The following is a 20,435-nucleotide window of genomic DNA, read 5'->3' on the forward strand; positions in this document are numbered from 1 at the left end:
GAGCTTCCTTGTGTACCATTCATTCGACACTGGCACTGGACATCCTGCTGGTTGCCTCGTTTGCAGAAGAAAAATGATTTCTTCTAATCTTTTCTCCATGACTGATTTAGTCCAGTAGTAAGTACCATCGCCGTGGCGAGTATTCGGAGTAGCCATGGACCACTGCTGTGGCGACTACTGGAGATGTAAGTTCATCAATCCGTGGTCAGCATCCAGGAACCAAAGTGTGGCGTTCGCTTAAAGTTCAATTTAACCTTTTTGCGTTTAGCCTATTACGCACCACCTCGACTTCGCATTGCGTATACTTTCCATATCCGTTTGGTAGTCTTACACTTCTTTACAATGCCTATGGAGTTCCTAACCTATTGTTGATTGGTATGAAGACCATTGCAGTGACATCGCTCCGATGGCGCTGCATTACGCCTTCCAGACATCCGTTACATGAGCTTATCGAAACGGCAGTCTATGTCCTCTGCCAACGCTACCGCCAGAATGATTAATCTCGTCTTGCTATTAGGCCTTCTGGCCAATGTATGCCATGCATCCACAGAGCAGGTCCCTCTCGGATCGGCAAAGAAGCAGCCGAACATGGTCTTCGTTCTGACGGATGATCAAGACCTTCACATGGACTCCTTGTCCTACATGCCGCTTTTGAAAAAACACATAGCAGACGAAGGCTTATCATTTACACGACACTACTGCACTGTCGCCCTCTGCTGCCCATCGAGAGTCTCGTTGTGGACGGGAAAAGCGGCACACAACACCAATGTGACAGATGTTAATCCGCCTTACGGAGGGTATCCTAAGTTCATCTCGCAAGGCTTGAACGATGCATACCTGCCGCTGTGGCTCCGAGACACAGGATACAACACATACTATGTTGGAAAGCTCTTCAATGCTCAGACCGTGGACAACTACAACAAACCAGCTGCGGCGGGATGGACCGGCAGTGAGTTCCTCTTGGACCCATATACCTACGAATACCTGAACGCCACCTTCACTCGCAATGGAGAAGCTCCGGTCTCGTATGAAGGTCAGTATAGTACCGATCTGGTAGCCGAGAAGTCTTTCGGTTTTCTGGACGATGCGCTGGCCGATCAAGACAAAAAGCCATTCTTCTTGACAATTGCCCCAACCGCACCGCACAGCAACGTACACATTGGCTCGAACCTCATCGACGGAAATTTCAGCGAGAACACAAATGTGCAAAGTCCACCTATCCCAGCTGAGCGACACAAGCATTTGTTCAAAGATGTCAAGGTGCCAAGGACTGAGCACTTCAACCCAGATGAACCGCATGGCGTCTCGTGGATCGGACGTCTGCCGAAGCAGAATAAAACCAATGTGAAGGACAATGACCACTTTTACCGCTCTCGACTACGGGCTCTGCAAGCTGTTGATGAGATCGTCGAGGAACTTGTAGATCGGCTGGACAAGGCTGGCGTACTGGAAGAAACCTACATCTTCTTCTCGACTGACAATGGATATCACATTGGCCAACACCGGCTGCAGCCTGGGAAGCAGTGCGCTTTTGAGGAGGACATCAACATCCCGCTCATGGTTCGGGGACCCGGTATTCCAAAGGGGCAGTTGACGGATGTTGTCAGCAGTCATACCGATTTGGCTCCCACATTCCTCAGACTCGCGGGAGGGGAGCTACGAGATGACTTTGATGGATCCGTTATTCCGTTGTCGGAAAATGAGCTGAACGGAGACGAAACCAAGAATGAACACGTGAACGTAGAGAGTTGGGGCATCATCATGAGCGAGGGCAAGCATGGTGCTGTACTATACCCGAACCATACCTACAAGGCGCTGCGAGTGATTGGCGACAGCTACAACTACCTGTACACGGTGTGGTGTACAGGTGAACATGAGCTCTACGACCTTTTGGTAAGCTTTGATGAGACTTCAAAGAACACCTCTTGCGACTAACAAGTCGAATAGACCGACCCATACGAAACAACCAACCTCCTACCACAAAACCACCCCTCCAGCAACACCGAAAGCCTCGACCACCCCACCTACCACAGCGACACCACGCCACCCGGCCTCACCATCCAAACACACCCCAACGACCCAGCCCACCCCTCCCCACCAATCCCCCGTCCCCTCAAATCCATCACCCACCGCCTCGATGCCCTCCTCATGGTCCTCAAAACCTGCAAAGCCTCCGCCTGCACGCATCCCTGGAATGTCCTGCACCCGAAAGGCGACGTGACGAATTTGAAGGGAGCTTTGGATCCGCGGTTTGATGAGTTCTATGAGCTGCAGCAGGAACGTGTGAGGTTTGAGAGGTGTGAGAAGGGGTATATTTTGGAGAGTGAGGGGCCTGTGGATGTGAGGCCGTATTTGGAGGGAATTGGTGGTTGAAAAAGGAAGGGGAGTAGTAGTACATGTAGCTTTATGATACGATGCTTCATCAAGCCCGTGAGCTGTGCATCTGATAGCTCCCGTGCGATCATGTGAATGATCCCCGTCTTCGGCCGCCACTTGCTGCAGCGCAGCCTCAAAAGTAGAAACATGTTGCGAGTGCTTGCTGGGAGTATCAGAACACACGGGACGTTTTGAAAGTTGATCGACCATGTACATCAACACTACTTCTCCGAGTCTCCATGCGAACTACCAGCCCTCTGCGACGTTGCTTTCGCCTCTACTACCAACGACGACATGTGTTGCTGTAGTGCAAGACGACTTGGATACGGTCATTATCATCTTTGGCATTCTCGCTACGCTGCTGGCGTTTTGGACTTTGGGCGTTGCTGTGGTTTCGATTTCCCAGAAGTATGGCCAACGAGGCCAAAAAGAACGCGACCCTTAAACCGCCATCGGCGTTCGCATCTCTGTCTTCGTATGGTTGGGCCGCTGCAGGATGTTGACGGTGTAGTAGCAATTCGGGGCGACCTGAAGGTCACACGAAGACCAAATGTTGGTTTTGGAAGTTCCAACGTGAGAGGTGTTGATCACGCATGTCAAAGCAGTCGCAAATGGGGTATAGAGCAATATCAATAGCATGATCGGGGATTTTTTCTTTCCACACATCAATCCACATACACCAACCATCCATATGCCTTGCCTGTCCACCTCCTCGCCAGTCGTGCTCCACTCTCCGTCGGCTGGCTGAAGGCAACATCACTCTCCTTGATCGCCATCCTCCGATCACAAAGTTGTTTGGCTGCGCTCGTTCGAGCCTCCTTTTGCGCGGGCGTACTCTTAGAGTTGTTCTGGATACACATAATACTGTTCGTCATCTCGAGGTGATGGCAAGATTTGGCGTGCGCTAGCGACTTGTCGAGTAGGCACTTTGCTATGCCTTGACCTCGATGCGTCGGGGAGGTCCAAATGCGCGATATGCCTAGCATGGCGGGCGATTTGGTGGTCGAGAGTACTATTGGGCGTTTGTCGGCTTCGAGTAGATTCTGCTTTTCGGCGTCCTTGCGGGCTTGGAGGGCTCCGAGAGCTGTTGTCTTTCCTGTTGTGGGTTGGGAGGGTTTTGGGGCCATATCCTCTGGTTGCAGGACTTCCAGTGCTTCTCTGATCACCTCTGTGAGCACGAACCCTATGCACTTGGTCCCTCGGATGTGTAGGTAGACCTTAAACTTCGGATTGTCGGGATCCTTCCCTTTCGCATCCCATATGTCCTTTTCAGGTATTTCCACAGCGCCCAGCTCCTTTTGCACGATCTCCAGTACGGCCTGTCCTTTCCTCTTCCTCTGCCACGGGTCTGTACAGTCCAATAATACAATCGCATCGTCATCTTTCACCCCGTCGAAACGTCTCGGCCGGCGATCAGAATGTTCCGTCTTGCTCATAAAGTCTTTGCCGACATCGTACCCTTGCACATTCTGCTTGTGAAATTTATCGTGCAGTTTGCGATCCTCAGCCGAAGACGCTGTATATTCCATTCCACACTGCGCGCACCGTTTCTGCACCTCCTGCCCCAAGCTCATCTGCATCTGCACCAGCTTCGACCCTCCATCTTTCGTCTTGACCGTCTTCGCCAGCTTCCTAGGCTGCGCATTACCGCTCACGTCCTCCAGCGGCTTTCGTTTCCCCAGCACTGAAAACGCATTCTTTCGTGGCGGTGAAGATTGCGTTATCGCATTCTCCGATGCAGCATCCTGTTTCTGCTGCACCCGCTCCCAAGGAAAACCTGGCGGGCTGGAAGGCGGAGTTGTTGGACGCGTCGCTTCGTCCGAGAAGAGGGCTTCTCCTCGTGAGGGTGTCGAAGAGGGCGCAGTAGTTTCAGAGTCTAGAGATGGCATTGCATTCGTGGTCATCGTCTCATCGTGGCGGTCGTTGTAAGAAGTACTGTTGTATTGTTTGTCTAGACCCAAGTTCCCTGACGCGTGACGGAAGCTTGACGCGAGCTCAATTCAAGGTTCGACAAGCCATGCCTGTCGGCTCCTTCCCGTTGATCCGACCGGCGCTATATTTAAGCGAACCCCACTCGCCCCGCCTTCACATGTGCTTGTCCAACCTCACCTTCTCTTTCACGATGCCCTTCAGCAAACGCTCCACCAACCCTTCCGGCCCTCGAAGTCCCAACAGCTGGTGGTCGCGCTTCAAGTCTCAGATCAAGAAACCCTTCGTCCCGAAATATCACAGCCAGTATGACTCTGAGCGGGGAACGAGCGCAGAGCTCTACCTCGAGCCGAATCATCCGCGTTTCAAGTTCTCTTAATCCGATTGATTTTGCGCCTTTTGGGGAGGTGGTTGAGAATCCGGAGACGCATGGAGGGAGAGGGAAGGTGCAGAAGGTCGAGGCTAATCAGGGTTCGGCGACGAAGTGGCTTGATGTCAGCCATTTGGAGAACTGGTACACTCTGGCGCCTTCGAGGAAGGCGGCGAAGTCGGTTATGAATATGTTTGTGTGCAAGCCGAGGAAGCTGGAGGTGAAAGATGGGAGAGAGGTGTTTCCTGTCAAGATCCTCGAGAGACACCCGTTCACGCCACAGACGTTCATTCCAATGGGAGTGAGTCCTGAAGACAAAGACGTGAGATACCTGGTCATCGTTGCACCGACGCTGAAGACAACGAAGAGAGATAGCGAAGATCTCAAAAAGCCATACCCAGCCGAGAAGCCAAAACCGAACCGAAAGTCGCTCAAGGAAAGACTACTTGGAGCGAGGCCAAACCCCTTTACGAACGACTTCGAGGCGACCACCACTCCTTCCATGTTGAGCCTAGGCCCAGGTAGACGACCAAGAGGACCAGGTGGACCGGACCTGGACAACATCCAGGCCTTCATTGCGAGAGGAGATCAAGCTGTGACTTATGGACCTGGAACATGGCACGCTCCGATGGTTGTGCTGGGCGATAAAGCGATTGCCTTTGTCGTTGTCCAGTACGCGAATGGTGTAGGGGTTGAGGACTGCCAGGAAGTGGACATCAGAGGAGACTTGAGCGTCGACATTGATGAGAGCGGGATCAAAGCCAGCGCACCTGGGATCATGCGAGCCAAACTTTAGCACCGGGCTAACGATTGTGATTTGGGTATTGCTACTGCTTCCGGAGAAGGTCTATAATACTTTTGCATCAAATCTGCACGATGACACCATAAAACATGATGGCCTCATCTGCCTTCTGTCTCAGCCGCGTTTCAGGGGTCTGGAACCGGCGCCATCTGTCGATTTGATGTGGGCGACGGGTTTGATGGAGTCGTCGATTATGGAGGAGTTGTCCTAATTGTCATCGACTCTGGAGGGTCCAGGAAAGGATTGCTTCTATTAACCGTCGGAAAACCTCAATTAAGACGACAATTCCCACGAACCGTTCTGCAGACACCTGCATCACTTGCGCATGCTCGACGTCGGCTCCTCGACCACGACGACGGCCACAACGACGATTGATTTTGATCGTTGCCATTGCCACAACAAGTGTGGCAGAAGTCAGGACCGTTGCGAGTATTCCGAAGATCATGCTCGATCTGTACGTCTTTTCATCAATCACGCTTGAAGCGTATGTCGGTGTGGCTAAGATTGATTGTGTAACAGCGGTTGACAAGTGCGTCGTCATGGACCCAAATGTGGCATGGGCGAGAGCCGATAAGGCTGTCAGATTGGTATCCATGTCATGGATTCTGAGCTTTGCTGGGGATGTTGTTCGAGACGGTCGTTGAGTGTGAAGCGGTCAGCTTGCAGGAAGAAAAAAAGGAAGAACAGGAGGAAAGGCTCGCCTTATATCTTCACTCGGGAGGCTTCGTCATTCTTCCAATGTATGAAGCTATTGGGCGGCAGCGACGTCAAATTGCTCAGCCTCCCAAAAGCTTTTCCAGAACAAGCAACTTGGTTTGAGAGTTGCGCGCCGTTCCGCTGTACTTGTATCACTCGTGCAGGACAGTGAGAACAATCGTTGGCTTGCGGTGTCAATTCCTGCAAAGAGGCGAACGAAGAGTGCAGCGAACGTCCATCGTGCCAGATGACAGACCTTGCCGAGCGGGACGTCGCGTGAACCTGTACGACAGCAGAACGTCGCCCCAAGATGCGATGGATAGATGGCACATGGGATGGTGTCCCACAGGTATGCCAAGACCATCTGCTGTGCATTGCGTACCGTCGTCACGACGCATCGAGCACACTCTGAAGACCAAGACGTGCCTCAATCAATAAGATGATTGAATTCGCCCGCGAGTCTAGGTGACATGCACTGAGTTGTTGCACCGGGGCAGAACTCTCTCTCGGAACCCATCCCACCGCCCATCGAATGCCAAGACATCGGGATGAGAGTCTACCTAGGAGCTTCCATTTTGTTTGCGCATTTGAGAAACGTCACAAGGTTCGTCGCACGCTGTTAGCGCGAGTCGTCGTGACTGGTAGCGCGATTCTGATCGTCGTTGGTGCGACCTGCACGAGCTCGCGATGTCTTTGGCAGCCTCCCTTCCAATGGTCAGCTCGATAGCCAGCCCCACCATCGAAGCTCAGGCAACGAGGAAGATTGTTGGTTGATTGTACTTATGGCGGTTCAGCGCCACATGGATGCTGCTATCCTCCAGAGACGTGAGATACATTGAGGCCGCTTCCATGAAATCGGTTGGATGAATTGGACTGGCGTGCTGGGAGTCCTTTACTGCTCGTTGCACTTCTCGATCGAGGAAGTGACCACAAGAGGGACTTGAACATAGACTTGACGGAGGGCAAAATCGACCCGAGTGGCCCGGCATCATGCGAGCAAGGCAGCGATGCATATATACGGAGTGTTGAACGGCCTCCTGATCATTTCTGTGGCAAAGATGAGAAGGTCTTTCCAACCCCTACCGAGGTACAGTCGCCGTCCCCTGGCGTGACATGATTTTTTGGGTCCTTGTGCTTCCCATGTGGCACGTCACAGCTTCGGGACACCTGCGAGAATTTCTGTTTGAGGACGCAGGTTTGAAGAGCAACGAAGCAATACTGGAACTATGCCATTTTGGCGATGCAGGTCTTGTCATCATCTGATTGCAGGATCGTCCGCTGGAGCTTGGGACCTGATCGAATCATATGTATCCCGCGAAAGCATCAGACAACGGCTGCCTGCGTGTAACGACAATCGCTGCTTTACTCTCAACTTACAAGTGTACAGTGGCGGCGATGTTCGTTGAATCTACATGAAGACCAGCACGGTTCGCGATTACACTCCCCCAACAAAAGCCTGCCCACGCCTCCTGACCCTCACCATGATCGGCGTTTCCAGAAAGTCCCCGCCATGGTTCGCAGTCACCATGTGCTCATCCGCGTTCACGAAGCCAAACTCGTAAGCTCGGAGCAAAGTGGTCACCATCTTCAGAACGTTCATATGGGCGAAGTCTTCGCCCACGCAAGACCTTTTGCCAATCGAGAATGGAGCGACGATCGACCGTAAAGATTGACTGCGGTGCTCGTGCCAGCGGTCGGGATTGAAGTCGTTTACGTCGCTGCCCCAGATTCCTGGGTTGCGGCCTAGTGAATAGAGGTTTGCAGAGACGATCGTCTGGTGAGTGACAAGTCAGCATGAGCAACGGGCATAGTTGAGGAATACCGAGCACTTACGCCTCCAGGGATGTAATTTCCATCTATCTCTACACTGCCCTCGGGGACGATTCGCGGCATGTCGAACTTCGCACCAGGATCTTTGCGGTAGCTCTCGAGAATCGCCATATTAACGAAGTCGAGCCTCGCTTCCACATCCTTTTGCTGGAAAGCTGCTTCATCAGGACCCAGCATTGGAAGCTTTGCATCGATTTCTTCAATGGCTCTTCTCAAGAAAGTCGGGTTCCGTGAAAGATTGGCCATCAATGTCGACACTGCATTCGCCGTGCTATCCCCTCCGCCGATGATCAGCTCGACAGCAAGATTCAACACCACATTGTCGTCTTGTGCCTCACCAGCGCCCTTTGGGCGCTCAAGATCTTTCCGAGCATATCAATTCGCCCATCCGTTCTGGCAGTCCGTGCAGCGATCGCCTCGACAGCTTCGTGCTGGATTTTGGACAGCGAGTTTAGAAGCTTCGTGATATACTCGCTCGGAAACCACTGAATCAAGCCCAGCAGCCAAGGCACCGGCCACGACCCCTTTACACCGCCCATATAAAGAAACTCCTGCACCGGCGGAAGCTTGCCGATATCTTCAGCCTCTTGCGCTCCCCAAACTTTGCCAAAGGCCAACTCGCCAAGAGCATCCGACAAGCAGAAGGAGATGTAATTTTTCAAATCGAAGACCTCGCCGCTCTCCGCCAACCGATCCAACTGCTTTCTCAGAATGCCATATCGCACATCCATACTCCCTTCCATTTCCCGAAGGCTCCGCATCGAGAAAGCCGGCATGAACATCTTGCGCTTGACGCCATGCGCCGCCTCGTCCGTCTCGTTGAAGAGACCTCTTGGACCTGGCGCTCCGAACCCATCGTAGAATGACGACTTGCTCCAGCCGGAGTTGTAGATTTTGATGAACGCCTCGGCGGAGTTGAAGTGCAGACTGTTCGGACCTATACGGATCACGGAGGAGTTGTAGTCGGCGTGGGAGGTGTGTAAAGACCGTGGGAGGTGGTCTTTCCAGGTTGCGGTGAACTTCCAGAGGTTGGTGAGGGCGGCGATGGGAGGGCCTGGGAAGCGGGCGAGGGGCTGGAGAGTGAGGTAGTAGGTGGTGTAGGTGATAGTAAGAAGGATCAGAAAGGAGAGAGAAAAGAACAGGGGGTCAAGCGAGGCCATAACGGTTGTTAGACCTAACATCCCGTTGACAAACAATATATGTATAGCTTTGTCGATACTGTCATTACGAAAAATGATGCCACATTTACTGCTGCTATGCACACATATATAGCTATCGATGCTGTCGTTCACAAAAAGATGAGGTCACATTCGCTCTTTGGTGTCTAGGCTAAGCGCCGAGCCGGCAAATCCCCAACTTCCCTTTTGGGACATTGTTCACAAATTCATTCCCGTTCGGTCACGTACAGAATTCCAGTAGAGAATAATACCAGTCAATTGATCAAAATGCGTACATAGATAAGAATCACATTCCTACGCACCTATTACTCGGAATGGTAGCCTCGTCAGGCTCGGCTCCTTATCCATGCTCATTATTAGTCTTAGGCAAAATAGCAACTTCGCCATCGGAATCAATGTAGAAACGCCATCCGGTCCTTCAAAGGCCCTTCGGCAGGGGGCTTGCGCTTAAGTATAACGAATGAATTTTAGATGTTGGCCACCACGAACGACATATTAAAGAGCCTCACCCTCCGTCGCTACTGACTCTCTGCAAATCAATCACTCAATTACGATGCCGACCTCAACCTACACCATCGCCATCGTCGGAGCCAGCGGCAAGCTAGGCCGCCTGATCACAGAGCACCTCATCACACAACACCCCGAAATCCAGATCCACGCCATCGCCCGCTCAAAAGACAAATACTCCCCTGTCGTCCAAACCGCCCCCCAAGTCAAGCTCTTCCAAGCATCATCATCCGACAAAGTCGCCCTCCGAACCGCCCTCTCCGGAACCGACATCTGCGTCTGCACATACTTCGGCACCCCAGACCTGATGCTCCACGGCCAGAAACTCCTCATCGACATCTGCATCGAGGAATCCATCCCGCGCTTCATGGGCTCCGAGTTCACGTTCAACTACCTCGCCATGCGACCCGGGCAGCATCCCGCCGAAGATTGGATTCTGGAGTATAGCTCGTACCTTGCGATGAGAGAGGAGGGGTCCGGTGGTAAGCTGCGCAGTGTTCGGGTTCTCAATGGGGCGTTTATGGAGGCTGTGTTTGCGCCGTTCATGCAGTGGGTCGATCCGGACTTGAATACGTTCAAACATTATGGGAGTGGGGAGGAGGTGATTGAGATGACGGCGATTGCGGATGTTGGGGCTTTCGCGGCGGAGGTTGCTGCAGATGAGCACGCCGTGGGATGTTTTAACGGTACGCTCGATTGACCTTTGCGTGGCTGGAGTTTGTAGAGAGTTGACGATATTCGCAGTCCTCGGTGATCGCAAGACTATCCCGGACATAGCACGGATATGGGGTGATGTATTTGGCGTCGAGACGAAGGTAGAGTGTCGAGGTTCGCTGGGAGGGCTCGACGCGCAGATGTGGGCTGCATATCATCGAGAGCCGAACAATCCAGAAGCGTGGACGGGTCTTTTCTATAACCATGCTATGGCGGATGGAGCTATATACCTGGGCGGATTGGATAACGGCCGAATCCCGAATGTCAAGGCGGTGGATTTGCGGGAGTTCTTGCAGCAGGGAATGCCCGCCCAGCTGTGGTAGAGTGCTTGAAGGTACTGTGTATTAGCGTTTTTCGATTGGATGACTAGGAGGAGCTGCTTCTGATCGCAAGCATAAAGACATGATACTCATCTGCTGTTACGGTCATTCTCTCATCGCAACGTCGTATGACAGATGCACATGCCTCTTCAGCTTCAATTCTGAGATGGAGAACATTTCAAAGATGAATGACTGTCCACGAGCTGTCTGAGTAGTCATATCAATGGTATTCTCTGCACTTTTGATCTAACCTACGTTAAGGCACACCCAGTCCATTTATCTCACCCTGTTCATTCTGCGCCGCGCCTCCAACAGAGTAGCTCGCGCGCCATCGCATCTTGACGCTGGTGCCCTTGCCCCTATCAACGCCCTGTAGTCGTATTGTTTGAATGATGCCATTCTGCTGGTGGGGTGTGAGACTGCGCCCTGATTGAGGCTCGAGTTTGAGAGTGTATCCCTATGAGGTCGTCAGTAACGCGCATTGAAAATTTCTGTCAGAATAATCGTACCTTCGTGACAGCAAGCTGGAAAGTAAGATTATCGACCGCCTGGGCCGTAGCGTTCGATATCCGACTCTGCAGCACAATCTCCGTATCACTGGATCGAGACACACCAAAGACCGTCTTGATGGAGCTACTAGTGACCGTGATTTCTGATGGTTGGTCGGGCAGAGCAGAGCTGAACTCCCATTCATCTTCGTGAGATGCGGCGGGGGCCGGTGCGGGTGCCGGTGCGGGTGCGCTGGTGTCCATGCCTAGCAGGTCAATTGGTTGCGAGCTAGGCGGCGCGGGAGATCGAGATTGCAAATTTTGGAAGGGCGATGCCGTCCGTGAAGGTGTGTTGAGCGCAGCAAAAGGGTCTGACTTCTTTGCTTGGTGCTGTGGTGCTTGAGCTTGAGACGGAATGGGCGTTGCCGGTTTCGAGGGCGGCTGTGAACTGGACGTTTGAAACGATCCGAGAAGATTCGGGCTCTGCTGCGACAGTGAAGGAGATGCCTTGTGTTGCGTGTTGAAGATCGAGTTCGAAGTCGTTTGAGGTTGCTGAAACTGTGCCATGATGTCCGCTGTGCCGTTCGAAGGACCAAGTGAGATGCCACCGCCTTGGCCGTAATTGCCGTCTCCCATGTTAAGACCGAGCAGGTCGTCTTCCAGGGCGTTGCCCTTCGCTTTCGGTTCGCTAGGTTGAGTTGCTGCCGCTGCAGACGTACCAGCTTGATCGGCAGACGCTGGTTCATCTGCTCCACCGAAATCGATCAAAGACAGCTCGTTGTCTGGTCCCTTCTTGACGCCCGCCCCACTAACGCCTAGCGTGCCCTTTGGAATAGCATTGGCAGCCTCGATGTCTCCCTTCTTCATCAGCTTGTACCGCTCAAGTGTCCGATGGATCGAGTCGTTAATCTCGAAAAGCTTCGCGACAGCCTCGGTGTCTTCACTCTCCTCTTCACACATCTTCTGGATCTTCGGGTGTGCACTTGCTAGCGCATTGGCCAATTCTTCAAACACATCTCCGTCCTTGATTTTGTCGCCTGGCTTGTACTCGGACATCATCTCCTCGAGAAGCTTCGCCTTTTGCTGGATTTTGCCAACTTCTTCAGCCGCTTTCGCACGGTAGTCAGTCTTAGATCGAGTGTCGTATCCAGCCATGACCTTCATCAGCTTGTTTGCTTCCTGCAAATCATGCGGAGTACCCCTTCGAATCAACTCTTGCAGTTTGGCACTCTGCGCCGACCTCTCCTCCTGCTCCATCTCCTCAGCGCTCTTGAGATTATCACTAGGATTGAGCACTGCCGCATCTTCTCTGCTGACCTGCGGGAACTGATACCCTTTATAATGCAGCAGCCTATGCATATCCCGAATGAAGCCCAGATCATCCTTGTACTTGCTGGTCTCGCATATTGTGCTCCTCCATTCCTGAATCAGCTCCAGTATCCGGTTCTGCACTCTAGTCGTTCGAATCGGCGGCCGTTCGGGGAAGCGTCGTACAAGCTCGTTGAGGAACTCCTTGGTCGATATTTGCAGGTGGAAAGGATAGCCGCAGTTCTTGACGCATATGTCAAGCAAGCTGAGTGCGAGTAGGCTGACATTGGGGTTGCGGTGGTTGATATAGCCCACGATTGCAACTGCTGCCTCGCGCGGCGCCCCGGCTTGTTTGGCATTGATCAGGTCGGCAATCTCGAGACACAGCGCTAGATTGGGCTCAAAGTTCTCGGGCGAACAGGCATTTTGAATATAGCGCTGTAGAGGGGTCGAGGCGGGTTCGGTGGGATATGCGAAACGGTCGCGGGTAGCATAACGAGCTGAGGCGGCTTCCATGGTCGGCGATGGAGCGTCTATGGGTCTTCCTGCCCCAAGGATGAACTGCTGGGGAGCGAGTGGTAGGAGAGAAGAGTTGAGATGTTGGTTGTCTGGTTCACGGGATCAATGGGCGCATCGGAAAGAGGAAAGCTGGTAGTGGGTGGCCTGCCACGTTGAAGACGACGTTGCTCAAGCTCCACCGTAAGTGGGCTGTGTGCAAAGCCGACTTCCAGGCCACCGTATTTCATGACGTCGCTATTCAATTTTAACCACAACTTCGATTAAGCCGCAACCACCGAATCACTCTCTCACAACAACACATAAACATGGTCCGTCACAAGAAAGACTTCTCCTCCAAAGGAAAGAAAGGGGCCAACGGACCTCGAACCTACGCACAACACACATACCCTGACCGCGAAAATAGCCTGGGCGGCAACAAACGTCCACCTTTCAAAGCGGCGGCATGGGATCTGAATCACTGCGATGCGAAGAGATGCTCGGGGAAGAGACTGATGAGGCTAGGCCTGATGCGCGAGCTACACGTCGGACAGAAACATCAGGGAGTTGTTGTCAGTCCGAAGGCTAAGACCATTCTAAGTCCGGCGGATAAAGACATCATGGAGCAGTACGGCGCAGCAGTTGTAGAGGCGAGCTGGAACAGGATAGATGAGGTACCCTTCAATCGCATCGGAGGACCGAATCCCAGACTTCTACCATACCTAATCGCTGCGAACCCTACAAATTATGGCAAACCCTGGCGGTTGAACTGCGTGGAGGCGCTGGCTGCTTGTTTCTACATCTGTGGACGACCTGAGTGGGCGGAGGAGATTCTGAGTACTTTCTCGTATGGCGAGAGCTTTATTGAGATTAACAAGGAAGTGCTGGATCGATACGCGAATTGCAAGGATGAAGAGGAGATCAAGAAGGCGGAGGAGGAGTGGTTGGCGAAGATCGAGAATGAGTGGAAAGAGGATCGAGAAGCAAGAGAGGAGAATCGAGATGATGCGTGGAGGGGTGGGAACATGAATCGGAGGACACGTATTACTGGGAAGGATTCAGACGATGAGGATGGCAGTGGCGACGAGGATGAGGAGGATGATAGCGATGCGAGCAGTATGGGTGGCATCGATCTTGGAGGTCCAAAGCCGGGCGAGCAGCCGAATGTACACGGGAATACTTCAGATGGCGAGGACGAAGACGAAGACCGTGACCCTTTCGATCTACTACCAGACGACGATGACGAGGAAGAAATGGCAGAGCTCCGGCGAAGAGTCCTCGCGTCAAAACCTTTCTCCAATCCCTCGAAACCTTCCACAATCGACGAAGAAAGAAAGCAACCCGAACGCGTTCAGCGACCATCAGAATCAGGCAACCCACAACTACCCGAAGACTCCGACGCAGCATCAGGATCCGACATTGGTGACGAAGACGATGAGTTCGACAACATCATGAACGCAGCACCCATCACAGATCGAGCAGGAATCTCTGCCGCTCAAAGAAAGCGAGCAATCGAAAAGGAAGGCAAGCTGAGCGCAACATTCTCAAGAGCGGTCGTAAAGGCGCCGGGTAAATGGCCGCCGTAGTAGTGTCGTGATTATAAGAATAGAAGAGCTGTACAACATGTCCTCTGCCTGCAGAGTGCTGTGCCTTTCTCATAGAGGCTTTTCTGCCGTCAAGAATGAACTTTGAGTACTTCGTCAGTATAGCCGAGATTCAGGAGATATTTTTGACTCACCAAAAGGTATATAAATGCATCTTCCCCGAATTCATCTCCTGCCTGACCCTCGCCAACAGTGCTTTAATCTCCAGTTCCTGCCACTGCCCTACCCTCGTGAAAAGCGCCAGCGTATACGCATCCAGTCCACTCTCCAGAAACTGAAAACGAAAGTATTTCCCAATCTCCTTCAACTTCCGGTCCTTCGGCCAACTTCCAAAAGGCACTAACTTCTCCACCGTCCGCACATTCTCAAACCGTTTCGAACCCTCCATATTCTCGACAAGCGAGGGCAGACTCGGGAAGACGTCGAAATTCATCTTTGAGGACAACCGCCGCCACTCCATCAACCACTGAAATGTAAAAGAATCCAACAGGACGGAATCATGGGCGTACCAGAAATTCGCGCGGCCTTCGGAGATTTCGAGTTTGCCACCGGGGCGGAGATGGTGGTAAGATTGGGATATTAGATCGTTCCAGTCGAGCATGCTCCCGGCTAATTGTCGAATGTGGATGAAATCGAAATAGTCTGGGGGATACGTCCACTGGTCCCTCGCGTCGTCGATTTCGAACCGCACGTTCGGAGGGACCCATGAAGGCTGCACGGGGGAGAGATCTGTTCCGTGGATTTCGGCGTAGGGGAAGACGTCGCCCATCTCCATCGCCCAGATTCCGGTTCCTGTGCCGACATCGAGAATTCGTTTGGGGTCGTCGAGGGACGGTTGGCTTAAGCAGAGGTCGCCTTGGAGACATAAGCGGAAGATGTGGTGGGTGATGTCGAGACGGTCCTGTTCCGCTTCGTCGTTGGGGAGGAGGTATTGGCCTGCGCGGAAGGCGTGGTAGCGTCGGCCGTTTTCGTATTGGTAGTCGAAGATGGAGGAGCTCACGCTGGCGGTTGATGAAGCTGTGGATTCGTAGTCGGAGGTTTCGCTTGCGGTCTGGAGCAAGGATTAGCCGCTTGAATACATGCGATATGGTTGTGTTCTACCTCGGCTTCGACATCTTCTACGTCGACGACGGGATGGGCGGGAGGCTGTATATTCGCATCTACCGCTGCGTCTGTTCTTTGAGGCGGTGATGGAGTTGGCATTTTCGTTTCTTTTGTCGGATGAGGGTCTCGTAAGCGCAAATTCCCTTCGAGGAACTATGGAAATAAAAGACAATCCCCTGTATAACGATATTATCCAGGGTCTTGTGCGACTGCCGGAGTCTGTATTCCTTCACGCAGATACCGGAAGAGCAATCCAGGCCCCTGCAAGATGTCGTGTACTGAGGTCCAGATTTGTTCCATGTTCCCGGCGAGCCGCGGGCCGTCCCTAGCGCAACGTTGTAGCGCGAACACGTTGCTCGGCACGTGTTCGGTACCGCAGTGGCAAGTGAACTTCTTCTTGAACGTCGCCCAGCTCCACATTGTCGTTCCTAGTGGATGTTGCAGGTTACGAACATCGACTTGACCGCCGCCTTGCGGTGACAACCCTCACCATGGCGGTCCTGGACTACCAGATCCTCGCCCTCTTGGCATTCACCGCTTATCTGGCCTACTGTTTCGCCCTCGTGGTCTATCGAGTCTGGTTCCATCCACTGGCAAAGTTTCCCGGACCCAAACTCGCATCGTGCTCCCTCTGGTACGAGTTCTACTACGATGTCGTCTTGGAAGGAAAGTGGGCCTTCAAGATCCGGGATATGCACAAGCGGTACGGGCCAATCGTTCGCATCAACCCACATGAACTCCACATCAAGGATCCGGACTTTTACAACGACATACATGCCACTGGGCGCCGGAATAAGTACCAATGGTTTGTGAACATGGCGGGTGCTCCTGGATCTATCTTTGCGACGGCCGATGAGGGACTCCATCGGATGAGACGAAAGCCGTTGGACAACTTCTTTTCGAAGAAAGCCGTTACTGATCTGGAGCCATTGATTGAGGAGAAGGTCCATAAACTGAGCGATCGTTTTGCCCAGGCTGCCGATAGCAGGGACATCGTTCGTGCCGATTGTGCTTTCATGGCCTTGACCATGGATGTGATTTGTTCGTACTGCTTTGCCGCGGATCGCATGTACTTGGACAATCCAGACTTTGGCCTCGAGTGGAAAGAAACCATCAATGGTGCCTGGCAGAAAGGAGGGATGATCCGAGCTTTCCCATCCATGCCGTTCTTTATGCGAAGATTCCCGCGCTGGCTCGCGAAGAAATTAGACCCCGATATGAGTCTGTTCCTGGCATGGCAGGACAGTGTTGAGGCTACCGTAAAGCCTATCCTGAACGGGGAAAGCGAGAAGAACCAGCATAGCATCTTCCACACTCTTCGAGACAGCGATCTTCCGGCACAGGAGAAGACCTTACGGAGGCTCAGTGATGAAGGTGAAATCTTCACTGGAGCTGGCAGCGAGACGACCGCCAAAGCTCTAGCGACCATCCTATACTATCTAACTACATATCCAGCATGTATGGCTAAGCTCAAGGAAGAACTCAGAAGTGCGATGCCAGATCCTTCGAAACTTGTCAGTTGGACCCAACTTGAGCAACTACCGTACCTATCGGCTGTCATTCAAGAGGGGATCCGTCTTGCGGGAGGGATAACGACTCGACTTCCGCGCGTGGCGAATGAGCCATTACAATACCAGGACTGGATAATACCGGCCGGCACACCGATATCAGAGACCATCAATTTCATCCTCATGGACCCTGTCATTTTCCACGAGCCATACACCTTCAGACCTGAGAGATGGATTGAAGGTGGACAAAGATTGAGCAAATACCAAGTCAGCTTCGGCAAAGGGAGCAGGCAGTGTATTGGGATGAAGTAAGATTGAAACGTTCTCCTTGCATTCAGATCACGCTAACGTTATTTTCTAGTCTCGCCTACGCTGAAATGTACCTGGCCTGCGCGGCCCTCTTCCGACGCTTCAACTTCGACCTTTACAAGACGGATTCACGAAACATGGAGTTTGTCCACGATTTCTTCGTCGCTGCCCCGGCGAAAGAATTCAGAAGCGTCAGAGTTCGAATAGCCAAGGACGAGTAGTAACGACTTAACGATTTCGATTCACGACCAACCTCTCTTCTTTCCCATCTCACCTCACTCAAACAACATATCCCTCCGTAACCTCCATCTCCACCCCTTCAAACTTCCACTCATAATCCATCCGCCCCGCAATCGTCGTCGCCACCTCCACCCCCATCCTCTCCTTCACAATCCAAAGCGCCGCATCAATCCCACAACTAACCCCACCGGCATTCACAACCCTCACACCCCCCTCCATCCTCCCGCCATCCACAAACCTCTTCCTCACAACCTCCGTCCCTCCCGCCTTCTCACAAATCCCCTTCAACATATCCAGCGACGCCCAATGCGTCGTCGCCGTCCGTCCCGCTAGCAACCCCGCCGCGCCGAGGAACAACGCCCCCGTGCACACGGAGAATAACCACTTCCCCTCACCCTCCAAAACCGCAAACCCCCTCACCACATCCATCAGCCCTGTATCCTTCTCGATCGCCTCGAGCACGAACTGCGGCGCCGCGCCCGGGACTAGGAGCATATCATTTCCTTCCAACCCCGTCTTCTCCAGTTCTTCGTAGGTGATGTCTCGATTCACGGTGATCCCCTCGTGGGAAGTTGTCGTTGGTGTGGAGGAGGCGATTTGAATCGAACGTGTGGAGGGGTCGAGACGTGAGTTTCCGAAGACTTCGGCTGGGCCTGTCAGGTCGAGGATGTTGAAGCCTGGGAAGACGGGGGCGAGGATGCGGAAGGGTTTCTTTTCTTCTTGGGGGGACATTGTTGTTGTTGATAGTTATGGAGTCGAGCTGGAGAGGGTTTGTTGGTCGAGTTCTCGCCTTCTTCTTCAAGATTTGAAGATCTTGGATTTTGGGGAGATGCAGTGTCTATTTCAATCCCGTCTTTGCGCTCACAACTCCAGCTCTTTGATAAACTTCGCCGGATACGATGCGTAAAGTGCGAGCATCCGCATGTGAATCATGCCCAGAAGCCAGGGCTATGGACAGGGGCCAGTCGCTAGCCCTAGCTTTACTGCTCCTCCTCTTCACGACCACCTACCTTCTGCGAACCAAATCTAACAAAGACTGCGCCGCGAGAAGCAAGAAGATTATGGAAGCGCGGAAAGATGCTTCAGCTGGAATCAGTTCCGTTGGCGGAAAAGTATCTCGCAAGAATCCTCCGAGCGTGCTGTGCAGTGGAACAGTTCCCACGACGCGAGGTAGCAGCAATACGATACGTAGAGCCCTAAACGTTGGTTTCGACACTACAACCGCCCATTCCCCCCAGGAAGCCTCACGCTCCCCCTGGTCTGTCTCGCCCACACATTCTCCTCATCCTCCTCCTCTTCCCCACCTACCAACCCCTCCCCCTCCCCCTCAGCCCTCCCGGGCCCATCCAAAGAACTATATCTCCCCTCTCTCGCCCTCCCCGAAGCCCATCTGGGCCACACAGCCACTCGTCTTCGATTCCAGAGAACGTACCCCACCCCACCCATGACCGCCAGCGCGATGAGGATGAAGAAGGCGATGACCCATCCGTTACCTCTGCCTTTCCTCTTATGTGGTGCGGAGACGTCGTCGTCGTCGGATTTGAGCACGTACGCCAACGCAATCCCCATAACCGGCTCCAAGCTCCCGTCCTCGTTGACCATAGGCGCATAGCTGTACGTATCGTAATCCGCTTTCACGCGCCACTCGTCGCCCTTCCGCACATCGCCGGCGTCGACGCAGAACGGCATGGAGCTGATGTGCTCGGATGTATACTCCGGCACGGAAGAACACACCGCCTGCCCATTCCTCAAAACCTCCAACTTCTCCCCTCCGTCGTGCAGATGCGTGCCAATGAAGACGATTTTACCCGCAAAGTCAGATGTCATCGTCGGCGAAGCGTACGAGAAATACGACTCGTTCGCTGCGGGTTTCTCGCTCGATCCGCAGCCGCCGATGTCGAGCCAGTAAGGCGTGACACGCCTCATCCCTTCCTCCTCAGGTTCCTGGACAAACCCCCAAGTCACACTAACCTCCACCTCGACCTCCTCCTCACCCATATTCATCAGCTCCCCTCCAAACATAACCTCATCGCCGTCCTCAAAAAAATACCCCGCCCCACCCACCTCACTCTCCCCAAAATCAATCGCCCCCCGCTCATTCCCGCTCGCGAAGAACCTCTCCTTCTCCTCCCCGCCACACACGCTGTCCTCCCGCGCCGTGTTCACAAACACCACATGATGCATCCACATCCCCGTCGCCGCGTCCGCCGTGCGCCCATCGCCCGTGTACGCCAGCGCCGCTTGCATGAACGTCACGGCGCAGTTGGTGCAGGGCGGGGCGAGGGGTGCTTCGGAGCGGAAGTGCAGCATGCCATTGTGGTGGGAGCGCGAGGGGACGGTGTAATTCCCGTAAGAGATTTTCGTTCGTGACGAGGAGTCGTGTCTGGGCGTGAGGGTAGCAGCAGAGGCGGTGGCCAAGAAAGTTACAAGCAGGAGTAGCGGAGGCGTGAACAACAACATTATCCTTTTCTCAGTCCGCAGGCATGTGGTCTATTTTCTGTTTCCAAAGTCTTCCGATGCCAATGCATGCAATGCATGGACTGAGAACGCGGGCGAAGATGAAGTCCGCAGTTGCCTGGGCATTGCATGGCCGTAAGCTTCTTTCGACAAGGTGAGATGAGGTGAGGTGACGCGGCCCAGGACAAGCGCGGTGTTCC

General features: G+C 53.3%; 11 protein-coding genes across 11 annotated transcripts; 5 read left to right on the top strand and 6 right to left on the bottom strand.

Annotated features, from left to right (window-relative positions):
• Positions 1-588: 588 nt before the first annotated feature.
• On the top strand, positions 589-2,373 carry M409DRAFT_64747 (uncharacterized protein; the record flags this gene model as incomplete). The annotated part of the gene is made up of 2 exons (XM_033816210.1): positions 589-1,893; positions 1,948-2,373. 2 exons carry the CDS (start codon positions 589-591, stop codon positions 2,371-2,373), a joined length of 1,731 nt encoding a protein of 576 aa, XP_033670593.1.
• A 668-nt stretch (positions 2,374-3,041) lies between these two features.
• On the bottom strand, positions 3,042-4,265 carry M409DRAFT_64748 (uncharacterized protein; the record flags this gene model as incomplete). Its single annotated transcript, XM_033816211.1, has 1 exon — positions 3,042-4,265. One exon carries the CDS (start codon positions 4,263-4,265, stop codon positions 3,042-3,044), a length of 1,224 nt encoding a protein of 407 aa, XP_033670594.1.
• Positions 4,266-4,613: 348 nt separating this feature from the next.
• On the top strand, positions 4,614-5,471 carry M409DRAFT_20121 (uncharacterized protein; the record flags this gene model as incomplete). The annotated part of the gene is made up of 1 exon (XM_033805241.1): positions 4,614-5,471. The coding sequence occupies one exon, from the start codon at positions 4,614-4,616 to the stop codon at positions 5,469-5,471; it is 858 nt and encodes a 285-aa protein (XP_033670595.1).
• A 2,137-nt stretch (positions 5,472-7,608) lies between these two features.
• Positions 7,609-9,163, bottom strand: M409DRAFT_20122 (uncharacterized protein; the record flags this gene model as incomplete). The annotated part of the gene is made up of 3 exons (XM_033805242.1): positions 7,609-7,947; positions 8,007-8,348; positions 8,426-9,163. 3 exons carry the CDS (start codon positions 9,161-9,163, stop codon positions 7,609-7,611), a joined length of 1,419 nt encoding a protein of 472 aa, XP_033670596.1.
• Positions 9,164-9,734: 571 nt separating this feature from the next.
• On the top strand, positions 9,735-10,725 carry M409DRAFT_52220 (uncharacterized protein; the record flags this gene model as incomplete). The annotated part of the gene is made up of 2 exons (XM_033812017.1): positions 9,735-10,374; positions 10,433-10,725. 2 exons carry the CDS (start codon positions 9,735-9,737, stop codon positions 10,723-10,725), a joined length of 933 nt encoding a protein of 310 aa, XP_033670597.1.
• Positions 10,726-10,978: 253 nt separating this feature from the next.
• Positions 10,979-13,034, bottom strand: M409DRAFT_52221 (uncharacterized protein; the record flags this gene model as incomplete). Its single annotated transcript, XM_033812018.1, has 2 exons — positions 10,979-11,179; positions 11,232-13,034. 2 exons carry the CDS (start codon positions 13,032-13,034, stop codon positions 10,979-10,981), a joined length of 2,004 nt encoding a protein of 667 aa, XP_033670598.1.
• A 308-nt stretch (positions 13,035-13,342) lies between these two features.
• M409DRAFT_20125 (uncharacterized protein) lies at positions 13,343-14,599 on the top strand (the record flags this gene model as incomplete). The annotated part of the gene is made up of 1 exon (XM_033805243.1): positions 13,343-14,599. One exon carries the CDS (start codon positions 13,343-13,345, stop codon positions 14,597-14,599), a length of 1,257 nt encoding a protein of 418 aa, XP_033670599.1.
• A 69-nt stretch (positions 14,600-14,668) lies between these two features.
• On the bottom strand, positions 14,669-15,820 carry M409DRAFT_64752 (uncharacterized protein; the record flags this gene model as incomplete). Its single annotated transcript, XM_033816212.1, has 3 exons — positions 14,669-14,699; positions 14,752-15,668; positions 15,719-15,820. 3 exons carry the CDS (start codon positions 15,818-15,820, stop codon positions 14,669-14,671), a joined length of 1,050 nt encoding a protein of 349 aa, XP_033670600.1.
• A 392-nt stretch (positions 15,821-16,212) lies between these two features.
• Positions 16,213-17,759, top strand: M409DRAFT_64753 (uncharacterized protein; the record flags this gene model as incomplete). Its single annotated transcript, XM_033816213.1, has 2 exons — positions 16,213-17,537; positions 17,591-17,759. 2 exons carry the CDS (start codon positions 16,213-16,215, stop codon positions 17,757-17,759), a joined length of 1,494 nt encoding a protein of 497 aa, XP_033670601.1.
• Positions 17,760-17,817: 58 nt separating this feature from the next.
• M409DRAFT_20128 (uncharacterized protein) lies at positions 17,818-18,510 on the bottom strand (the record flags this gene model as incomplete). Its single annotated transcript, XM_033805244.1, has 1 exon — positions 17,818-18,510. The coding sequence occupies one exon, from the start codon at positions 18,508-18,510 to the stop codon at positions 17,818-17,820; it is 693 nt and encodes a 230-aa protein (XP_033670602.1).
• Positions 18,511-18,993: 483 nt separating this feature from the next.
• On the bottom strand, positions 18,994-20,238 carry M409DRAFT_52226 (uncharacterized protein; the record flags this gene model as incomplete). Its single annotated transcript, XM_033812019.1, has 1 exon — positions 18,994-20,238. One exon carries the CDS (start codon positions 20,236-20,238, stop codon positions 18,994-18,996), a length of 1,245 nt encoding a protein of 414 aa, XP_033670603.1.
• Between the last annotated feature and the right edge of the window lie 197 nt (positions 20,239-20,435).

The sequence above is a fragment of the Zasmidium cellare genome (genome assembly GCF_010093935.1).
Source record: "Zasmidium cellare ATCC 36951 unplaced genomic scaffold M409scaffold_9, whole genome shotgun sequence".
NCBI lineage: Eukaryota > Fungi > Ascomycota > Dothideomycetes > Mycosphaerellales > Mycosphaerellaceae > Zasmidium > Zasmidium cellare.